Below are 22,034 nucleotides of genomic sequence, written 5' to 3' on the forward strand. Positions count from 1 at the left end.
CAGGCACGCGGCCTGAGGCGGGTGGACTCACAGACCCCTGTTGGAATCCCGCCCGCTCTCAAAGGAAGCCTGGACGAGCCTAGAGCGTCTCAGAGATTCGGTTCATTTTAAAATTAACTGAAGAATTTGTCAGTTACCTAAAGATGCTCTGGATATGCAGGCACTGTGTCACAGCAGTTGTGTTGTATCCATAAGTACACTTAAGAGACGGTGTCAGGATGGGCTTCCGCTTTAAGAAGTCAAGCAGACTGAACCAACAGTTTCCCTGCTCTCCCGTTATGTTGCTCTTTGGGGGTTTAGGTGGCCGTTGAGGAAGCTTGTCCGAACGGTGAGGGTCAGTGGTTAATGCGTCCTGTTTCCGCCCACAGGCAGCTTCTTCTTTTGGAAGTGTCTGCACGGAGAGAGCTCCACGGAGGACATGTGCCGCACGCTGGAGTCGGCGGGACTCAGCCCGCAGCTGCTGCTGGTGAGCTTCCTTGTTGCTGACGCTGTTCTCTCTTGCTCACTCATCGGAAGTGTCCATCTTTTTCTTTTATTTCTTTTTTTTCTTTTTTTTTTTTACCATTGTCTAAAGCAGCGGTCGCCAACCAGTGGTCTGTGAGGTCTGAAAGGTTGGCAACCACTGGTCTAAAGCATATCATAGAACATACATGAAAACCTTCTAAAAATGGTCAAAAAAATGTATAAGCCCCTATATAGTTAGTTAATGGTATTTTCTTTTTGTCATTCCCTGTAGATTATAACAGCATAGTCCATGATTACCCTAAAAGAAATTTATCATGTGACATGCATGCATGCATTCTCAGTGGACCGCGACCATCAGTAGCAATGTTCCCATCGGAATGCACTTCCTCCCAGCAGTGCAGGGTGATCAGGCATTCCCTAACAGAGTCTGTGTTAGACCTTGGTCTCTGTGCTGGAGGAAAGGTAGACAGAAGATTCATCCCATGGGTAAAGCACAGCACTGACGTCTGCTCGTTCTAAAAAGGGCGAGGAAGTAACCCTACCGTCACAGGCTGTTCTCTTACCACCCACATGCACACGGATGCATGCCCTCGCTCACAGTTCACAGCTGCGAATGGGAAGGGAGGGGGAACTTCTCTAAAAAAAAACAAACACAAAAAACAGAGCCCAAGAATCAAAGTAAGAAATTGAATGTAGAATAAGATGAGCTTTAAAAAGAACCCTGCTCGGTCACTGTGGTCACGTCCAGCAGGGGACATGGCAGCCGACCTGGCCCTTGCTGAGCCCTCTGGCCGAGGGAACCTACATGTGGGTCTGTGTGCCACGCGGTGAGCGTGCGACCTGCTCGAATCTGGCTCGTTCCCAGAGCAGCCACTGCCAGTGCCCGTGCCCAGGCAGAGCAGAGGAGATGCCACAGCCTGCCTCTTACGTGTGTGATGTGGCCATGGCTTTGTTACACATCGTAAGGTGTATGAGAGGCTACAGTACAGTTGGGGTTTTGTTACACATCATTTGCTTAAAGTCGCAGACCCTGGTGATGACATTAACTGAGGACTTAGTGTGACAGAGGCTCCAGCTGGAAGGCAGCGCCTAGACCAGGGCAGAGGTGGAGAGGGGGGATGTAGATCTCCACAGAGGACTAGGGATCCCTTAGGCAGACGGCACCTCGTTCTGTCCTTGTCACATGATGTCCCAGCCCCCACTCATTTCCCAGAAACACTGGATCCCGTGTACAAGTGCGAGAGTTGAAGTGAAAAGTTGTCTAGACTGAAGAGGATCTACATCTCTTTCAGTCTCTGCTCCTGAGCGTGTGGCTTTCTAAGGAGAAGGACATCCTGGAGAGGCCGCAGTCTGTCCACTGTCTGCACACGACGCTGTCCCTCCTGAGCCGGATGAAAGGTAAAGTGCTGGGGCCATGTCCGCGCGGCCCCGGGCTTGGCAGCCTCCACTCTCGGAAGCCTGTTTAGTGCTTGGAGTGCTAGTGAAGCCACAGGGGAGATCGTGTCTCCTGACAGGAGATGGCAGCTGCAAAGTCTTTCTCCCCAGAGCCTCGTATCCAGAGAACGCGCCTCATGCATTGTGAGGACGTGGCTTTCTGAAAGTCGCATTTTGTGCTGTCACCAAAAATAATGTAATCTGCACAGTGCGTTTGCTTAACTCGGAGGTAACCCTAATGGTCTCTGGTGGAGGTTATCACTTTCCTTACTTTTGTTCTGCTGAGAACAGTAACCTATTACATTAAACATTCGATGCTCGACTTCAGCAATGATGAACTATTCCAAGCAGGGATTTAAAGTTGGTCCAGAAGCAAGGTGACCAACACAGCAAGAGCAACTGGAATAGACGTGTTCTGACTCAGCTAGACTTAGACCAGTTTTCCAGTTCATTCAGCAGTAGGCAGGTTCGTCCCTGGGAGTTTAGTTCTAACCGTGTTTAATCTGGAAAACCGGGCCCAGAACTGGGGACTAAGCTTCCTTTCTGACGTTGGCTGCAGTGGCCCTCGACGACACGTGGGACTCCCAGTCGGTATCCCCGTGGTGGCAGCAGATGCGCACGGCCTGCATTCAGTCTGAGAACAACGGGGCTGCCCTGCTATCCGCGCACGTGGGGCACTCGGTGGCCGCACAGATTTCGGACAGCGCGACCGAGAAGAAGGTAAGTGACGGCGCAGTGTCTGTCCGTGCCGGTCCCACCTGCGGAGGCACCGCACGTCCTCGTGTTGTGCAGCACCGGGGGCCTGAGCTGTGTGTCCCATTCTTACTTGTCTTTCTTAGGGTCAGGAGGGGGTGAGGGGTGCTCCCCTAGTCTGTTTATTCAGACCACACCCACATATGAACATAGCACGCGTGGCCCAAGGGGGCAAGTGCTGAACTTGCTGTGGCTCTACCAGTGGCTGGTGATCGGTGGCGAGTCCCTTAAAGATGAGTTCTGTGGCCTCAGTTTCCCATGGGAGAGAGGCCAGGGCTAGACCACATGGTTCCCCGGTTTGTTCCAGCTCCTGGAAATGCAGCAGTTGTGTTCGGCCTCCCTTGTGTGAGCACAGGGTGTGTGGGGCACACAGCACCCAACGACTCAGAAGTTCCCTGCTGACCCTTTCCTGGGTGGTTTTTCCTCACCTCTTGGAGACGCTTTAAAAAAACGGGGAGCCCTAGCCGGCTTGGCTCAGTGGATAGAGCGTCAGCCTGCAGACTGATGGGTCCCGGGTTCGATCCCGGCCAAGGGCACATGCTTGGGTTTCGGGCTTGATCCCCAGTAGAGGGTGTGCAGGAGGCAGCCAGTCAATGATTCTCTCTCATCATTGATGTTTCTGTCTCTCTCTCCTCCTTCCTTCCTCTCTGAAATCAATAAAGAAATATATTTTAAAAAAACAACAACAAAAAAACATAGGGGGAGTAGGGGAGGGGGGGAGGGAGGGCTAACATCCCATAGCTTGTGGTAGCTCAGATTGTTTTCTGGCGGGAAGCCACATTAACCTGGATGAGACCCTTAACTAGGTCTGCAGAGAATCACTTACATCCTCAGTCTCAGTAGTTCATAGTGTCAGTTAATATCAGCAGCTTGAGAGGTTTGCAATAATGAGGGAGAAGTTGGAAACACGTTTTCTGTGTTGGTGAGTGCATTCTAAAGAGAGGTCAGTGTCCTGGTACTGATAGGAGAGCCAGGCCCTTCTCCAGCGTGGCCCTGACAGCCCGAGGGAGGGGGCGCCGGCAGGCCTTTGTAAATGTCCACACTCCATCCCCCTCGCCCTGAGTCTCCCGCCCACTCCTGACCCTCATGTTTCATCCAGCTGAGTGATAACATCTGTGCGATGTACCCGGGCTGTCCATCAGCCCGCAGGTTCAAAGCTCACTCAAGTTCGTGGTGCCCTAGCTGATTTGGCTCAGTGGATAGAGCGTTGGACTGCGGACTGGAAGGTCCCAGGTTCGATTCCGGTGAAGGGCACATGCTCGGATTATAGGCTTGATCCCCAGTAGGGGTCATGCAGGAGGTAGCCAATCAATGATACTTTCTCATCATTGACGTTTCTATCTCTCCCTCTTGCTTCCTCTCTGAAATCAATAAAAATGTATTTAAAAAAAAAAAGTTCATGGTGATGCAGAATCCCCGCCAGGTCATCACCAGGCATTGTCTGTCAGTTTTCCCAAACAGTTGTGGGTGCGGACGCGGAGGCCCTCACGGACTCCTGGGAGGCCCTGTCTCTGGACACCGAGTACTGGAAGCTGCTGCTGAAACAGCTGCAGGACTGCCTCATCCTGCAGACCCTGCTGCACAGCAGAGCGGACACGCGCCCCGCCAGGGCACCCTCGCTGCCGGCCGAGCCGCTCCCCCGGCTCTCCGTCAGGAAGCTCCTGGAAGGAGGGAGAGGTAACGGGGCCTGGGAGCATGTGCGTCTGCAGCTCTGTTGTGGCGTCCCCCCATTTCCAACTCTGTGCCGGGTGCATCCCTTCCTTCCCCAGCAGTTCACCCAGCACAGCAGAGCCCAGTGGGTGGGAGGCAGCGCTCATCGGAGAGGAGACTCCAGACCGAGCCAGACGGGAGAGAGATTTGCAACGTGTAGCGCCCCTCCTCCCTGGACATCCTGTTGGGCTTTGGGAATTACTGTTATTTTCATAAAATAGTAACCTGCAGTGGGTTTATTTTTTCATTTTAAAATTAATTATAACATTTTTTACAATTTCTGCATTTTAATTTCTAATGCCATATTATTGAGGCATATAAGCCATAAGCTAAAGTCTTTGAGGCTGCCCATATGGTAAGCATTTAGGGACTAAGACTGAGACTAAGAAGTTCAGAAGCTGCCGGACAAAGTGAACCCGGCAGCTGGCTCCCCAGCACGACTGACTGAATCCAGCCCCTTCCCACTTGCTGCTGGTCGCTAGGTTTCAGCGCCAGTGAAGACCCGGGGGTCCCTGTCTCTGAGCCTGCGTTCTTCCCTCTCCCCGCCTCCCCCTTTCTCATTCTTCTTCTCCTGGACCCTGAGCTCTACATCTTACTCAGCTCAAGTGCCACCTCCTCCCAGAAGCCTTTCATGAGACCAGAACTGCAACTCTTCTCTTCTTGCTGATTTCCACTGAACGGTGTGCGTCTTTTCCAACACATGGGTTCCTGCCTCCTGGAGTCAGTCGGTCCCGGGCTTCCATCTCAGGACCATAAGCATTTACATCTTGAATGACCTTGATCGTCCCCTTTTCTTCCCAGCAGCTCCGTCAGGCTTGTGATGCTGGGATGACTATTTCTGGGTTTATAAATATGCATGTATTTATAGGTTTTTATTTAGTTAACCCATTTCTCATTCCTTATAAGACTTGTGAAGTTTTTAATTATAAATTCACAGCACCCCACGCTGCCACCCGGGGCAAGTGTGGGAACACCATTTTAATATTCACTGAAGCAGTATCACCAGGGCCTTGATTCCAGAAGGAAAATTTGCAAGTGATTGGAAAGCCAAACATACGAAATTACATCGCCCAGCACACTGCTCTCCCATTCCCCTGATAATTGTGATTTTACTGTGAGGCATTCTTTTTGTGGAAAGGTGTACATTTAAATCAAAATAGGAGGAAAGACTGAGAGCAGACATGTCAGTAAATTACAGAAGATGTGTAATTTGTTTTGGGTAATAAACAGGACTCTTCATTGTGAAGGTTTTTCAGTTTGCGTTTATAAGTTTTTGGACTAAATTGATTGCAACATGGCATATAGCATCATGTTGTTGATTAACTGTAGCTGAATTTTGCCCCTAAATGTTCCATATAGGCAAGTTAGTTGACTCTTAAAAGTAATACATTGCCCTTAGAAGCCTAGACCAGTATCGTGCTAACCCCTGTTTTCACTTACATTTAAATGAAAGTGTTTTTCAAACATGTGTTCATCCCTTCGTCTCCGTCTGGTAAAGTATATTTTGAATTTGTGAATGTAGAAGGAATGCAGTATCCAGGCATGTATGCATATGCACTTATATTTGTCTAATATTTTAGATGAGTCTAAAAGTGCCCTTAGATAGCCAATGCCCGCTACCCTCACAGGTAGAGTGGTCGGTAGGAACTGCTGTGACTCCCTTGGGGTTGGGTCACTTTCCGGCTGAAAACTGAACATTGGCACTTAGACTCGTGGTTGGAAATGCAGGGCCTGCCGACGGCTCCTTCTGCAGACGCTATGCCGCAACTTTCCATCTTCTTGTCTCCAAACGGCAGGTGGCATCGCAGACAGTGTGGCCAAGTGGGTATTTAAACAGGACTTGAGCCCCGAACTATTAAAACTGGCTAACGAAGAAAGAGACGCAGAAAACCCAGACGAACCCAAGGAAGGTATCAGCCGAGGTTCATCTGAGGTGTCAGAGGTGGACGTGGACTTGGGAGCCATACCAGGTAACACACAATGCGGGGAGATGGGCGCCCGGAGGAGGCCCGCCCGTGTCTGTGGAGGCGGCAGTCACAGCCCCTGCCTCTGCCTTGCAGACCTGCTGCGTGCGGCCCGCGAGCAGTTCCCGTGCAGCCTGGAGCTGGACGTGCTGCACGCACACTGCTGCTGGGAGTACGTGGTGCAGTGGAACAAGGACCCGGAGGTGAGACGCCGCCCCTCTCCAGGGTCGTCTTCCCGCGCTCACCCTGTGCACACTCAGCTGTTTAATTACGTAACTTACAGGGACACGGGATTTTCCCCTCGGATGTCTCTGTCCTGGGAGCTGGGCATTGTCCTCACGCTCACAGGAAACCGTGGCGTGCAGGCATTGCCATTATCCTCGCGCTAGATCTTGGTCCAGAGACGCTGCGTTCCTTGCTAAGTGCACACTGCTGAGTCGGGATTTAGCCTCGGGTCCTCTGATCTAAAGCCAGTGTGATTTGCCTATTCCCTGTTAGATGTGAAAAGTAAATGTGTATGTATGTGTGTGTGTGTGAGTGTGTATTTTTTAATATTTTTATTGATTTCAGAGAAGAAGAGAGAGGGGGAGAGAGAGAGAGAGAAACATCACTGATGAGAGAGGATCGTTGATCAGCTGCCTCCCACACGCCCCTTACTAAGGATCAAGCCCGCAACCTGGGCATGTGCCCTGACTGGAAATCGAACCACTGACCTCCTGGTTCGTGGGTCCAGGCTCAACCACTGAGCCACGCCAGCCGGGAAATAAGTATATTTTTTATTTCCTTTTGAATTCCTGCATGAGATAGCACCTACCTAACTGAAAATTCTTCATACTGTGGCCACTGTGATAAAAGTGAGTCAGGAGCCTGATGCCCTCCCAGGGCCGACTGTGCAGAGGCGTCTGCATCCCCTCATCCCGTCTGCGTCGGCCTCAGCGGGAGAGGCAGGACGGCCTCATTGTGCACAGGGCGACTCGAGGCCACGCCGGCCTCGGGCCCCAGCTCTGCGGGCGTCATTCGGCCACTCTTGGCGACCCCCTCTCTCCGGGCGTTCACGTCTGAAGTGTGGGGAGAAGGGCCCACGCCTGGAGGCACAGCCTCTCTCAGCCTGTTTTTTTCCGCCTTTTTTAATGATTGTGCCAATCCTTCAGGACTGATGCCGGGATAGATAAGATGTAAAGACGTGGTGTTCGACCCCCTTTCAGGCACAGTCGTTCACCAGGCCTCCCTCGTCAGTGCCCTGCTGCCTTCTCCCTCTCCCCCCAGAACTCTTTCCTTTACTGTCCTCATGTCGGGTTGCACTTCTGAGTGAAAATCTCCCTGATGAATGAAATCACGCTAATATAGTAATGTTGATATTCTTCCTCCCTCAAAAAGAGTCTCTAGTATGTAATCACTCACTTATTCAAGGAAGACCTTTAAAATGTAAGTGCTTTCCACAAAGGCGTGGTCTGATTCGTTACACTTTGACCAGGAAGAGATCGGGGACAGGGGACCTTCCCGTGCCCTCCAATCACCCTCTCAGTCTGAATGGTAATCGCATGTAGGCTCGCTACTGAAGTGGGAAAAGAATGCTAGGGCAAAACAGGGGCATCGTAATTGCCAAAATCTGAATCCGTTCCAGGTGCCCGGCTAAGAAAGTGATGTCTCAGAGACTCGCTGTTTTAAGCATTCACTTATAAACCACAGGCAGGCAGAGCTGAGTTCAAGGCCCTCCCACACACACACACCACCCCCCGACCACCACCACCAGTTAACAGCTTTGGGAATGTTTCTGAAGCCTTTCTCCGTAAAGCAAATGAGGGTCTAGCAGCGGGTGCCTCGGGGTCGTCGCTGTTTGTAGGGAAGATGCTCGCACGGCGCCTGACGTTTTTACTGGTGTTATCCTGGTCCATTAGAGCTGCTACATCTGAAATAAGTGGCCGCTTTTCTGATTTGTGTGGGTTTTTTCCTGTTAAAGATTTATCTCCCTGCCCCATGCAACCCCATCCCAGGTCCATTTCGCACACATAGCTTTGTTAGGCTCGGAACACTTGAAATTACCAAGGTGATGTGTTTGTTTAATCTTTGTACAGGCCACAAAATTATTCAGCAAACATCTGGAAATTTCTGGGCAACATTTCACAAACTGTATTTGGGTCTTAAACTACCTTGATTAGAAAGAGTGGACTTTCAAGCATCCCCTCTAGTGTTTCCTGTTTCCCTTCGCTGCGTTCGTGTTTTGTCCTTGGCATTGATCACTCACATCCTGTGTAGTTTATTTGCATATTTTATCTGGCCCCCTCACTAGAGCAGGGGTCCTCAAACTACGGCCCACGGGCCACATGCAAATACAAATATTGTATTTGTTCCCGTTTTGTTTTTTTACTTCAAAATAAGATATGTGCAGTGTGCATAGGAATTTGTTCATAGTTTTTTTGTTTTTGTTTTTTTTTTAGTTGTTTTTTTTTTAAATATATATTTTATTGATTTTTTTACAGAGAGGAAGGGAGAGGGATAGAGAGTTAGAAACATCGATGAGAGAGAAACATCGACCAGCTGCCTCCTGCACACCTCCTATTGGGGATGTGCCCGCAACCAAGGTACATGCCCTTGACCGGAATCGAACCTGGGACCTTTCAGTCCGCAGGCCGACGCTCTATCCACTGAGCCAAACCGGTTTGGCTCATAGTTTTTTTTTTAAACTATAGTCCGGCCCTCCAATGGTCTGAGGGATAGTGAACTGGCCCCCTGTTTAAAAAGTTTGAGGACCCCTGCACTAGAGTGTAACCTCAGCAAGGTCAGGGATTGGGGTCTGTTTTGTTCACTACAGTGGTCCTGGTGCCTCACACAACCTGGTGCATAGTAGTTGCTCAACAAATATTTGTTGAATAATGAATGAATGATACTGCAAAGCAGGAAATCCACTGTTTTCATATCTGTGTGGGATGCAAGTATTTCTTGGAGAATGCTGCTATGATGTACAGATCACAGTAAATCTTGAACCCAGATGTCAGCATCTATGACCTGGGGGTGTCTAGGAATCAGTCATTATATAGGTGATGTGGACTTAAGAGAGCATGACATTATCTCAGGGAAAATTACTTCTTACCTAAAACTTCCATGTTCTTACTGCAGCATTCTTATGTAGCTTTATGGAGAAGCTTATGTGAGAAGTCTCCATTTGTATTTGAAACACTTATTAAATATTTTTTTTGCTCTTTTTTTCTCCCTTCATGTAAGGAAGCACGTTTTTTTGTGAGGTCAATAGAACACTTGAAGCACATCCTTAACGCACATGTTCAGAACGGTGAGTAAACAGACGTAAAAACATCACTGACTCAAGGACAAGAATCTTTACACTCACACCCTATTATGTTTCTATTTGGTGGTCTTGCCACCTAAACCCGTGGTCGGCAAACTGCGGCTCGCGAGCCACATGCAGCTCTTTGGCCCCTTGAGTGTGGCTCTTCCTAAGCCTTAGGAGTACCCTGATTAAGTTAATAACAATGTACCTACCTACATAGTTTAAGTTTAAAAAATTTGGTTCTCAAAAGAAATTTAAATCGTTGTACTGTTGATATTTGGCTCTGTTGACTAATGAGTTTGCCGACCACTGACCTAAACATTAGTGTGTATTGTTTTATACAAAATACTGGCTTTCTTAACTGCTTAGAGAAATACTGTCCAGAGGAGGGAGGGGCTGGCAGCTGTAGAGAAATTGTAAACAGGTTGCTGGTTCCACTTAGGTGAGTTCCCAGAAGAGCTGAGGAGCTGAGCCTTGGGCTCGTGGGTCACCTAGGTTTCGAGACGAGGTTGGGGTGGTAAGAGGAGGTGTCACTGTCGGTCCATGTGGTCAGTTCTAGAGAAGCTGCTGCTTTCTCCTCCGCGACCACCTCCCTGTCAGAGGCATGAAGTCAAGCGGCAGAAATTCCACGAGGCCTCATGTGACATGAGAAGAACTTGAAAATTAGCTCATTACTCGCCGTTTGAGATCATACCTTCTTCCAGGAAAAGAAAATCAGATTTAAAGTGACTCCTCAGGGAATAGGGTCCCCAGAGTCGTGTGTCCTCCCTGATAAAACTGTTCCTGCTGACGCCAGGCAGTGTTTCCTCAGGTTAGGGCTCGGCACCCCGTGTGCAGCGAGGCTCCAGGTTTCCTCACAGCCCGGGCAGGGCCTCGCTGCTCCACGCAGGAGCTGCCGTGTGGGTGTAACTGCACGTGATGTCACGCTACGCTGAGCGTTTCTGACAACTGTTTCAGAAATTTTAATTTAAACGCCATAGTTTATTAAATGCAAGCATAAAGCCTGGGTGTGCTTTTTAATTCTATTTTCTGTATTTTGGTTCTTAATATTTTTTACCTATCACTTTATTTGATGATTACATATGAGAAGGATCAGTTGATGGACATTTGGTTCCAGTGTTTGGCTGTACGAATGAAGCTGTATTCATTCCTGCAGTGGAATCGCTGGGTCATATAGTAGACACGCCATGACTTAGCTTTAGTCCATAACTGCCCGTTGTCCAAGTGCTTTTACCAATTTAATATCCCACCCGCATACGAGCACTCATTCCAGTTGTCTCCACACCCTTGCCAACACTCGGTATTGTCATGTTTAAGTTAGCCTTTCTGTTGGTTATGTGATACCGCTGTCCTTTTAGTTCATCTTTCTCTTACAACTAAAGATGTGAGTCTTTTCTTACGGTTACTGGCCATTTGGATTTCCTCTTCGGCAGCCCTTTCTGGTTTTTATTAACTTTATACGTATTGCCTGAGGCATAAGAACTGAAATCTCAGTAAACAGCCCGTGTAGTTGTATAAGGTTAAGGATGCTGAGTTCGTCCCGTGTGATAGAGAGGAAACCAGAGCCTCCACTCACCGCATTTCTCCGCTTGCTGCAGGCATCGCCCTGATGATGTGGAACACGTTCTTGGTGAAAAGGTTTTCTGCTGCCACCTACTTGCTGGATAAGGTAACTCTACATTTCACCCGGCTGCTTGTTTATTGGTCCCGAGTGAGTGGATATTAGAAAGATGATTCCATTGGCCTCCCTAGACTGTGTTTGATTTGACACCACATTTCACTCCTGCTCAGTGAGACGTGGTCCCATTGCTGGCATCCCATGACTCGAGCAGGAGCCCACGTCCTGGGAAGTCCTCCACGGTGAAGGCTCTGGACCCCGTAGGCCAGGACCGGCGGTCGGGCAGGCAGGGACTGGCACTCTGTTTGAGGTTAAAGCCTGCAGGTGCCTCACTCCCTCAGCTTTGGGTGCGGAGCCCAGGTATCTTCTTAGAACGGGGTCGATTGTAGTTCTTCGGTTTTCCTGCATAAACCTCACCCATAATGCATTGCCTGTGAGTTCTAGGACCTGTTTCTCAAAGGTATGGTGCAGTCTGAGTGCAGAGTCTTTAGAGTTTTATAATTGAGCCCCAATCTTTGTAGCTGCTTCCTGTGTCTATTCCAGTAGACCTAGGCGCCAGCTACTCTCCATAAATCTTTTTAAAGCAGTCAACATAATATTCAGAGGCACAGCTGCCTTGTTTTCGTCATTCACCTTTCATCGGTTGAATTCAGTTACGTAATTGCAGTATGTGCAGCCAGCAGATTTGGAGATGAACTTAACATGCAAGCATGTCCCTGGGCTGGGGGAGGGAAGCTGTCAGCTCTAGCAGAGGGGGCCGGTCTGTGAGCTTCAGGAAGACTGGTGGTTAGGACTGGAGCTCGATCTGCAGCTGCTGGAGGCCGAGCTGCAGGCTGGTGTGGGTTTGGGATTTTCTAGTGAAATGTGTCGGCCGCTTACCCTCCGGCCTGGCTATGGGGTGAGGGCTCAGTGAGGGGCAGCTTTTCATTTTTCTCAAAGACACTGGGGCAACTTGAAATCTTGATGTGTTCAGATTTGCGTTTAGGGAAATGATTCTGGCGACAGGGTGAGACATATGGGGGTTGGGTGGGCTGAGCCTGCTTGTTGGAAGGCCATTGCTGTCATCTCAGCAGGAGCTAATGAGGCGGAGTCCTTTGTACTGGAGTCCCGTCTTCCACCATCACTGCCTCCTGCGAGTTGTGCTGTCACATAACGTTACCTGCCACTCACCACCCTGTGCAGTGCAGTGAACAGCAGGCTTATTATTATGTCCTGGAAGTCAGCTGGCTCTCCGAGCTAGAAGTGGGGCTTCTGTCTGCTTTAGATCGTCCCTCCTTTCCGACCAGTGAAAGTCATGGTGCCTTCATCAGCCAGCAGAATTCTTAGCTGCTCCTTGTTTGTAGCATGGAGTTTGGTTCTGAGTTTCAAGGAAACCTGGTTATTTAATTATGCAAAGTAAGAACCAGATTTTTTAGAGTCTTCCTTATTTAGTAGTTCAAAAATCTATATTTTTGAAAAGGATTATTTGTGAGCCCAGAGTGGTATTTTTTTTATAATGTACTTTTACAAAATTCCACCACACAAGTAATTGCATTGTATTATGGTAGCCACACTTATTTATAGGTGTATCTGTATTTTTAGAATTTGGTTACTTTTTATTTCCCATACCAGAGTGATGCCTTATGTGTGTGTGTGATGCCTTTTTGTTTAAGTTACTAAATAAATACAGCATTCCTGTCCTTTGTCTTAGGTTGGAAAGTCACCCAAGGAGAGGCTATGCCGGAGGGTAAGTGAATCGCCCTGAGCTAGATGTGTAGTTGCTAACCCCACACTTGAACTAGAGCCCCCTAACGCAGGGGTGAGCTCTGCCTTTCACCAGCTGATGGCATGTCGGGAGAAAAGGAAATTGGAAGGTGGGACTGTGTGAGGGGAACTGCTCTCGAGCTCTGGCCGGTCCTGATTTGCCTGTGCGGATTCTCAGATAGCTGGGCCAGCCAGGCTCTCACGAGACGCCTGTAATTTTGCCCTGTAGACAGGAGGGGAACAGGTTGCTGCTGCTGCATGTTTTTTTGTTTGTTTTGGTTTTGGTTTTTTTAAAATATATTTTTATTTCAGAGAAGAAGGGAAAGGGAGAGATAGAAACATCAATGATGAGAGAGGATCATTGATTGGCTGCCTCCTGCATGCCCCCTACTGGGGATGGAGCCTGTATCTGCAACCCAGGCATATGCCCTTGACCAGAATCGAACCTGGGACCCTTCAGTCTGCAGGCCGATGCTCTATCCACTGAGCCAAGCCAGCTAGGGCTTGCTGCATATTTTTGCTGTCGTTCAGTGAGAACTTGATCATGGTACATTGAACTTCAAATTGAAATAGACCCGGGAGTAGTGGTTTGATCTACCTTTATGTAATAAGAACTTACACAGAGAGAGTTAGATAACACTCCTGCCCACGGGCACCGGCTTTTACTCAAACTTTGAAACATTATTGCACATATAAGAAATCCTGGGACAAACTCAGCTATTACAGACCCTCGGTCCCCCAAATTGCCATGGCTGAAGATTCTGGTACTCGCTCGAACGTCCCTGTGACTGTAGTTCATGTCACACACACAAACTCTCTCTCTGAACATCTTAGGGATGTGAGGGACGTGCTGGTTGCTGGTTTCATAAACAGCGTGTGACTGCAGGGGCCCCTCGGCCAGGCCCTTCAAGGGCGTCAGCAGGAACGTTCGCTGCGCACAGCATCGTGGGGTATTTAGCTCACAGGCTTGAGGGTTCGAGTTTTGTTCAGAGGGTTCCGTTCAGTCCCTAAAAGGCGCTCTGCGCGAGGCCAGGCTGTTTCCTCGGAACTGTCAGGTGGGACCATAACGAAGTGGCTGTCGGATGGCTGCCCCCCGTGACTCTGGGACAGTGAGCACCAGCGCCCCGTCCGTGGTGGCGGATGACAGGGTGTCTGAACCGTGTACCCGGATACCAGCTGCTAAAAAGGAACCGTGGTGCCACTTTCTTAAAGCGACTGAAATGTGCTGGTGCCGTCCGTTCAGGGTGGAAAGTCGTGTTGTTTCTCTGAGAGCAACTGGAGCAGCTTTGCTGCGGGAACTAAGTCTGTTCCTTGTTGAAACCAGGACGTGGGGATGAGCGACACGGCGATGACCTCTTTCCTCGGCTCCTGCTTGGATCTCCTGCAGACTTTATTGGAGGTAAAAGGTGTATTTTTGCTCTAAACTGTCTGAGCTGTTAATTAGTTTGAAACTCAGTGGACCAACGAAAGCACTACAGAAATACTTTCATTTATTCATTTCAAAGTTTTGACGTAAGCCTAGAAATAGTGATATTTCTTATTAGAATTGGATTTGGGGGGGTTAGAATTAGAATTTGGGGGTGGGGAGAACTGGAGGTTTGCACTTTGCTCTGGTGGGCTCTTTAAATGAGATATGTGGCAGCTCTGCCTCACCAGTCCTGAATAGGGTTCTCCATTCTCAAACACGCAGGCGGACGTTGGCAGGGATGAGATGCAGCCACCTGACCTGGAGACGGAGGACGCGTGGCTCGCGGTCGAAGGGCCCATCTCCATCGTGGAACTGGCCCTGGAGCAGAAGCCCATCCACTACCCGCTGGTGGAGCACCACTCCGTCCTGTGCTCCATCCTGTACGCGGTCATGCGGTTTTCTCTGAGGGCCGTGAAGCCACTGTCGCTTTTCGACAGTAAGGCAAGTACCTCAGGACCAGAGCCGCCTGGGAGCTGGGGTAGCAGGTGTGAGCGGGACCATCACGGTGGGTGCTCTCCTCCCATCACACTCCCGGGGCAGAAGGGGGGGCCTGGGACGAGAGCCCGTGGCTTCCGGTTCAGCGGCCACTCTGCTCTGTTACATTTCCTTCCGAGGAACGTGAACCCTGGATTCTGCTTTGGCTCTTCAGATACACATCTGCTCTCGAGCAAGGTGTTTTTAAAAGGATTCAGAGTACATACTGAGTATTAGTTATCTATTATTGCATGACAGATTATCCCAGAACCGAGTGGCTGGAGACCAGAGCTGATTACCATTTTTGTGAGCCGAGAATCTGGGTTCTCCTATCTGGGTGTGTTTCTGGCTCAGACGGCTGAGGCTGTGTGTGGTGTGTGTGTGTGGGGGGGAGGGATCCAAGCTCACATGTAGGCAGGATTCACTTCCTCTCCCTGGGCCCTCCCACAGGCAGCTCACTCGCCTCAGAGCACGCAGGGGCAGAAGCACGCAGGCTGAGGCCACAGCCCTTTAGTAACCTAACTTGGAAAGTGACCCGCTGTCATGGCTGCCCATTTGCTTGCTAGCAGCGAGTCACCAGCCACGAGTAACTGCCAGGAGGAGGGGTCCCTGGGCGCCGCCTACCAGATAAGTGTTCTTGTTGAAGGAGGAAAAACATCAACCACAAGATAGTCTTAAATGCTTTTTAATCCATACTCATGTTTTCTTGGTCTCTTCTTTCTCTTTAGGGGAAAAATGCATTTTTCAAAGACCTAACTTCAATTCAGTTACTACCCAGTGGAGAAATGGATCCAAATTTCATTTCTATACGACAACAGGTGAATTGGTTGCTGGGCTTTGTTTTTGTTTCTTGGGGAAAAGGTAGTAAAACAAAAACCCGGCTGGCCTGTAAAGGCTGACCGCCTCCGCAGCCTTGTGGAGAGCTCGTTTACCTTTACGTTGTCGCTTCTTAACAAGTACACAACTTTCATGGAAAAGCCACTCTCACGGGTATGTTTTACGGAAACATACTAACGGAGGCCACTGTGTCTGTCTCCCTTCAAGTTCTTGCTGAAGGTTGTCAGTGCCGCTGTCCAGGCTCAGCACGCGGGCACCAGGGAGAAGGAGGGCTCAGACCCAGCCCCAGCTGCTCCTCCTGGACAAGACCTGGTGTGGCCAGTGCTGGCCGTGGACTTGGCCCATCACCTTCAAGTTAATGAAGACGTGGTGAGGAGGCATTACGTGGGGGAGCTCTACAACTACGGAGCGGACCACCTCGGGGAAGAGGTAAGCCCCTCAAGGTGCTCACTGGGCTCAAGTGAGAAAGGGGGTGGTTGGAGTCAAGAACCAGTCGAGACTCCATAAAGCTTTTTGCTTATCCTTCTGTTAGAGCTTCTAGGCACAAAAACAGAACAGAATATGAAAATATTGCCCTAACCGGTTTGGCTCAGTGGATAGAGCATCAGCCTGCGAACCGAAAGGTCCCAGGTTCGATTCCGGTCAAGGGCATGTGCCTTGGTTGCGGGCACATCCCCAGTAGGGGGTGTGCAGGAGGCAGCTGATCGATGTTTCTCTCTCTTCGATGTTTCTAACTCTCTATCCCTCTCCCTTCCTCTCTGTAAAAAACCAATAAAATATATTTTAAAAAATATTAAAATTCCTGCTTAATGCTGAGTGAAGTCCAGTGTGCAGGCCTGCTCTCTGCACAGGCCTAGCCGTCAGGAAAACAGGCAGAAGCTTGAAAATGACTCACAAGTTGCAGTCGTACCAAATTGGAAAACAGAAATTTGGGTTGTAAATGGCAAATTTGATTTGGATGATATGTTGCTTGAACAACATGGGGGTTGAGGAGCTGGCCCCACACGGTTGAAAATCTGTGTCTAACTGCTGACTCCCCAAAACTTAGCTGCCAATAGCCTAGTGTTGACTGGCTATTTGATGAACACATCCTGTGTGTTATATATCTGACATATTAAGCTCTTACATACAGTAAGCCAGAGGAGAGGATGTTATTTCCCATGTTGTTCAAGGGTCAGCTGTACACATGGCCACAGATCAGAACCAGCTCTCACCCTGGTTGTCCGTGTTCCCCTCTGCAGGCCATCCTGCAGGTTCAAGACAAAGAGGTCCTTGCCTCTCAGCTGCTGGTGCTGACGGGGCAGAGGCTGGCGCACGCGCTCCTCCACACCCAGGCGAGGGAAGGCAGGGAGCTGCTGGCCCGACTGTCACCCACTCTCTGCACCTGGCTGAAAGCGATGGTGAGTACACTGGGAAGGAGACCGCCGGGAGGTCACCGCCTGCCTCCTCAAATACCAGTTCAGGAGAAAATCTTCATTATTAGTTTACTTCGCTCCGAAGAAAAGCATTTTTATTCAGGTGTGTATAACTGATCGATTATTTTTGTGTCCTATTTGTAGGACCCCCAGGATCTTCAAAACACAGAAGTGCCAATTGCAACGACAGCTAAACTAGTGAATAAAGTCATTGAGCTTTTACCAGAGAACCACGGGCAGTACAGTCTAGCCTTACACCTCATCGAAGCTGTGGAAGCCATAGCCATTCCTTCTCTATGACCCGTCCACGTGTGTGACGAGCACGTGAAGTAGTGCATGGTTGTTTTATATAGTCAGAGCTGGGATTTGATGGAGGGAGTCTGTCTTTTTTTTTTTTTTTCCTTTTGTAAAATGAATTTAAAAATATGTATATTACTTTTAAAAAGTACAGTCCTAGCTCAGTTCCACTCCTTTGGTTAATACCGAAGGTAAAATATAAACAAGTATCAATTATGGCAAAATATGAACAAATATCAGTGATACTATTAACTACTCATACAGATGTTTTCCTGTTTATATCTAATTCAAGCACTTAAGTAGCTTTATTGTTAAATTTTGCTATTTAAAATCAGTTATAGTTTACAGATTATGTTCTTATTATAGGATTCTATATTTCATATGCAAATGTTATTGTTCTAAGTAAATTCCAATGGTCATGTAAATACAGTCCCATCAGTAAAATTAGAGAAACGTCCCACTCACTCTCCTTTCACAACTGTTAGGAAGATGCTTTTGTTACGCGCTTAATCTCTCACGGGACTGCCACCCGGAGTCCTGGAAGCTGACAGGTTCCTTTCCCAGAGGACAGCGCCCTTGCAAAGGAGTAACACAGTCAAGGTCATCGTATCCATCAGAAGGGACATTAGCTAGAACCCCTGTTCTGGTACCAAAGGACCTGCCTGTACTTGCCAAAACCGAGAATCTGAGATGTGAGCCACACACCAAAATTAATGATAACGTAAGGTAAGGCTTGCTTTTTGCCAAGATTCAAAAGCGTATCCACATCAGGTCATTGTAAAAATGTATTATCTTGTAAAACTTATGTTTAAAAAAAGGGGCAAAGATGCTAAAAATTTAAGTCTAACTTTATTTTTCTTACAAATGTTTAGAAATGTCTGCTGCGGTAATGTTCTCTATTCTGGGGAACAGTAAGAAAATGCTTCGCGACATTACAGCTGTAGCAAACCTACCTCAGAGCTGGTTGAGAGGATAAAATACAACTAATCTTGTACCCTACAGTGCCTCGAGCAGTCCAAGTGCTGAGTAATTTGAGTAAAACCCAATTAACCCAAACTCTAAAAAGTGCTTTGAGCCCTACAGACACCAAGCATTTACACTGGTGTGTCTGGAAAGTAGCCATACCGTGCAGTCAGTGGTACCTGTCATTGTTACTCGTGGTAGCTCATTGTGATAGATGATAGAGGTCAGTGTTTCTCTTCCCTGTAAGAAGCCACTTGAGCAACTGCACAGGGCTGAGGAGTATGTATGTGCTCAGGGGCATAAAGAAACCGTCTGAGGTGGGGGCATCCCAGTGTAAATGCCCTTGAACTACAGATCACATCCAAATAGGAACGCACCTGTCTAAAACTTAGCAACTCCCGCTCCATTGAAAACCTTGGAAAAGAACTGTGCAGGCTGTTGGGCCTGAGGAGGTGCCGGTGCAGGGCGGCCCCTGAAGCTAGTCCAGCCTCTGCTTGGGTCTCCGCTGCCCCATCCAGACGCACTCAGATGGTTTCTGGTGAGCGTAGGCAGCGTCAGTCACTTGTTACGATTAGTCTAAGACTGGTTCTTCCTGTGATCTTTCTACATATTCTAAAAGTAGTGATACATTTGGAAGCTGGTTAAACATCTTGGAATTATAGGCACTTTCAAAGATTCCATATCACTTTGGGGGGAAGATGAACCTAATCAGCATTTAAGCTAATAAAACTGCTTAAGCTTATTCTGGAAGGACGCACAATCACGTAGAACCATAACAAATCGAGTCTCTAGTTAGATGTGTAACCTAAGATTCGCACCCAGAACTTTAACGTTAAGTGCCGAGTTGTATGGTTAAGAAACAGTTACACAGGTTACTATTTCATCAAGGGCTTTTAAAATAAACCTGATAGAAGGAAGACAGAGCTCTGTGCAGGCAGGCCTGCTCTCCTGCACTTCACAGACACTGAGTGTGTGCAGACTGACGGCAAGATCATCAGCAGATCGGTCATGAACTGCTTATCTGCAGTGGCCTGGACTGAACCCGGTCACCGAGGTGTGCCTGCACACGGTCTGCAACAGGAAGAGCCACAGTCAAGGAGTGAGGTTTGACACCGAGTGGCTGGTTCTGAAACAAAGGGCTTATTGCACTTATCGCAGTTACTGATGGAAGCCAATAACCAGCAGTTTTCCTAGATACACGCCTCCCCCCGCTCCCACGGCATTAAACAGGCGTGGTGGCCCGTGTTCAGTCCCGCTGTGATGCTGAAAGAACAAGCATTCACGTGATCACAGCATCTACATCACAGGCATGTTTAGACGTAGACTCCCAAGAGCTGGGATAAATGTAGATAAAGCGGAACAAACATCAGGCTTCTAAACGCTGCCTTCCTTTGCAAAGAAAAAAACAGAAACAACAGGCTCTTCTCCATTTCACCTTCGTTATAAAAATTCATCTTAGGTCAAAGTAAACACCAGTACGTTTAACTAGCTTTCTTTTTATAAAAAAAAAAAAAAATACACGATTAATTGCAATTTAAAACCACAAAAATCTCAGATGTAGTAATACTAAGCTTATAGGAATATGACAGACATCCAGTTAGAAGTGGCTGTGATTCATGTAATTAAGGGAAATGTTTCTCAAGTACTGACAACAGCAGGGAAAGCCCCTCAGCCTGACAGGAGTGGATCTGTTTGACTTACAGGAGTTAGATTTGGCTGAGTAGTCAGCCATCCCTGGAAAGTATAACCAGTGGTGAGTGGTGTGTGGAGCCCTCTGTGGCCTAGCGTCATGTGCTGTAAGTACTGGTATGTATATGCAGTTCTGTATATACCGCTATTTCCTGTCTGCTCGTTGTTGTGAATTTATGTATAATAGTGAAATAAACTTCCAGCTTTCATGTTGTTTCCTCAACATTCACAAACGTAAGTACGTACCGCCAGGGTTTTTCCCTCGTCTGTGAGAAGAACAGATTCACTGATGTTTCCGTCCCAATCCAGCCCCACAGACCAGCTCCTCTAAGAGGTGGGCGTGCGCTGGCAAGGCAGAACGCAGTGCCCTTCAAACCACTCTGCGTGCATTGCACAACTTCTGCACCAACACCACTCGCTTTCCAGAATGCCTTTATTTGTAGACATTGAGAACTGGAGTACTGAGCAGGAAGATTTGTAAAATATAAAACGTTTCCTGCTCAGCACACTTGAAGGTAAGCGGACTCGGTGCCCGTGTTCTGAGCGAGTCCATCGTGGATGCCCCAGTCTCCAACTGCACATGGGATTCCTGCAGGTATATACACATGGTTTTTATCCGGTGATAGGAAAAGCTTAGCATTCTGACTCCGGCGCTCACCCTCCACTCGTTGCCTAAGCGTTTCTCCCCTGGGTTGTAAACAGTCCACCTGACCCGCAGCGGTCCTGCCGGGTCGTGCTGGGAGCGTCTGTCAGCGGCAGCGCGAGGCACTACTTCCCCCCGACGACGTCGGCGCACCGGGGACAGAGCGTGTCTGAGGACTCGGCGGTGTACTTCCAGCAGCGAGGGCATTTCTCTTTGGTCGTGGGCGTGACGATCACTTTATACGCAGACTCTTCCCGGATGTCACCGCCTGTGGAGGAAACATGCGTGCTTGACGGGCCACTCACCTCGCACCGCTGTTGCCATTGGTTCTGTAGGGGCTCCTTTTTGGAGCTTTCTCCTTCCTGCCGTGGGAAAGCCTGACACATGACATACGTATGTAGCTGAGACAGAATCGCACAGCTGAAGGGAACGGGAGGTTAACTGCTCCCCAGCTCAGCTCTGGGCTCCATACCTAACTCAGGCAGGCAGCCCTCCGGCTCCCAATCTGGGATCGTTCTGGTAAGTATGTGGCTGGAAAGGCAGTGAATTTAAGAATTTTAGAAAGAGCCACAGTAGAGAGAGAGCTGCAGTGTCCCCGCTTTTCCTGGTCTGGACGAAAGGACACGACACCTTCTTCTACTATGAAGACCCTCAGACGTCAGACTGGCAACTAAGTTACTGTCTAGTCGTCGCACCAAGACCGGACGTCAGCGTCGGGGGGAAGCAAGCTGAGCAGAGGCCTCACTGCGTGGTCCGTGCTGCCTATAAGCCAGCGCGTCCTGCCGGAACCGGAGCCCTAGAGGAAGGACGGGCAGCACCCCCTTCCCGGCACGTCTGCACCTTCTCCTCTGCCGACGTCCGTCTCCACGTCCATCAGTGAGCAGGGGTGAGGCTGACAGACACCTCACTCAGGGGAATGGGTTCCATACAACTTCTTCCCCTCCTTCTGGACAGCTGAGTGCTGGTGTCATTTGGGGTCTGCCCCGGACATCTTAGAGTCAACGCGGGAAGGGTGGGCAGGGCCGGCAGCACTCAATTCCGGATATTAGAGGACAAGGGGACACAGAGGCCAAACGGGAGTGAGGGTGCTGACGGCCACTGTGTCAGGACAGAAGGAACCCCCCTTCCATCCCTGGCACTGTGTCCCCAAGCTCGTCGGGTGGGACACTGTCCAGAGCTGTTGAGGAACCTGCCAGTCCCCATGGGAGGTGCCTTCAGAGCACAGGCGCCAATGGACGCCAGTCCGTGCTCCAGGTCCCGCTCATCCTCCCTCCT

The 22,034-nt window shown here is 49.1% G+C and overlaps 2 protein-coding genes across 2 annotated transcripts in view; one reads left to right on the top strand and one right to left on the bottom strand.

Moving 5' to 3' along the window:
- RAB3GAP2 (RAB3 GTPase activating non-catalytic protein subunit 2) overlaps positions 1 to 20,339 on the top strand; it is a 59,473-nt gene extending 39,134 nt beyond the window's left edge. The window contains exons 21-35 of the mRNA XM_070401223.1: positions 369 to 466; positions 1,758 to 1,863; positions 2,459 to 2,619; positions 4,101 to 4,329; positions 6,159 to 6,332; positions 6,423 to 6,529; positions 9,549 to 9,615; positions 11,211 to 11,281; positions 12,921 to 12,956; positions 14,298 to 14,372; positions 14,664 to 14,882; positions 15,644 to 15,733; positions 15,960 to 16,181; positions 16,994 to 17,152; positions 17,312 to 20,339. Coding sequence (XP_070257324.1) covers positions 369 to 466; positions 1,758 to 1,863; positions 2,459 to 2,619; positions 4,101 to 4,329; positions 6,159 to 6,332; positions 6,423 to 6,529; positions 9,549 to 9,615; positions 11,211 to 11,281; positions 12,921 to 12,956; positions 14,298 to 14,372; positions 14,664 to 14,882; positions 15,644 to 15,733; positions 15,960 to 16,181; positions 16,994 to 17,152; positions 17,312 to 17,467 — 1,970 coding nt within the window. The 3' untranslated portion in view covers positions 17,468 to 20,339. The remainder of the gene's footprint in view (positions 1 to 368; positions 467 to 1,757; positions 1,864 to 2,458; positions 2,620 to 4,100; positions 4,330 to 6,158; positions 6,333 to 6,422; positions 6,530 to 9,548; positions 9,616 to 11,210; positions 11,282 to 12,920; positions 12,957 to 14,297; positions 14,373 to 14,663; positions 14,883 to 15,643; positions 15,734 to 15,959; positions 16,182 to 16,993; positions 17,153 to 17,311) is intronic.
- Positions 20,340 to 20,531: 192 nt separating this feature from the next.
- The window catches only part of IARS2 (isoleucyl-tRNA synthetase 2, mitochondrial), a 34,711-nt gene continuing 33,208 nt past the window's right edge, over positions 20,532 to 22,034 (bottom strand). Inside the window, exon 23 of the mRNA XM_070401224.1 lies at positions 20,532 to 21,027. Within this exon, the coding sequence (XP_070257325.1) occupies positions 20,885 to 21,027 (143 nt within the window). The 3' untranslated portion in view covers positions 20,532 to 20,884. The remainder of the gene's footprint in view (positions 21,028 to 22,034) is intronic.

This window comes from Myotis yumanensis, unplaced genomic scaffold (genome assembly GCF_028538775.1).
Source record: "Myotis yumanensis isolate MYYU_CA2020_CCGP unplaced genomic scaffold, mMyoYum1.0.hap1 SCAF_22, whole genome shotgun sequence".
NCBI lineage: Eukaryota > Metazoa > Chordata > Mammalia > Chiroptera > Vespertilionidae > Myotis > Myotis yumanensis.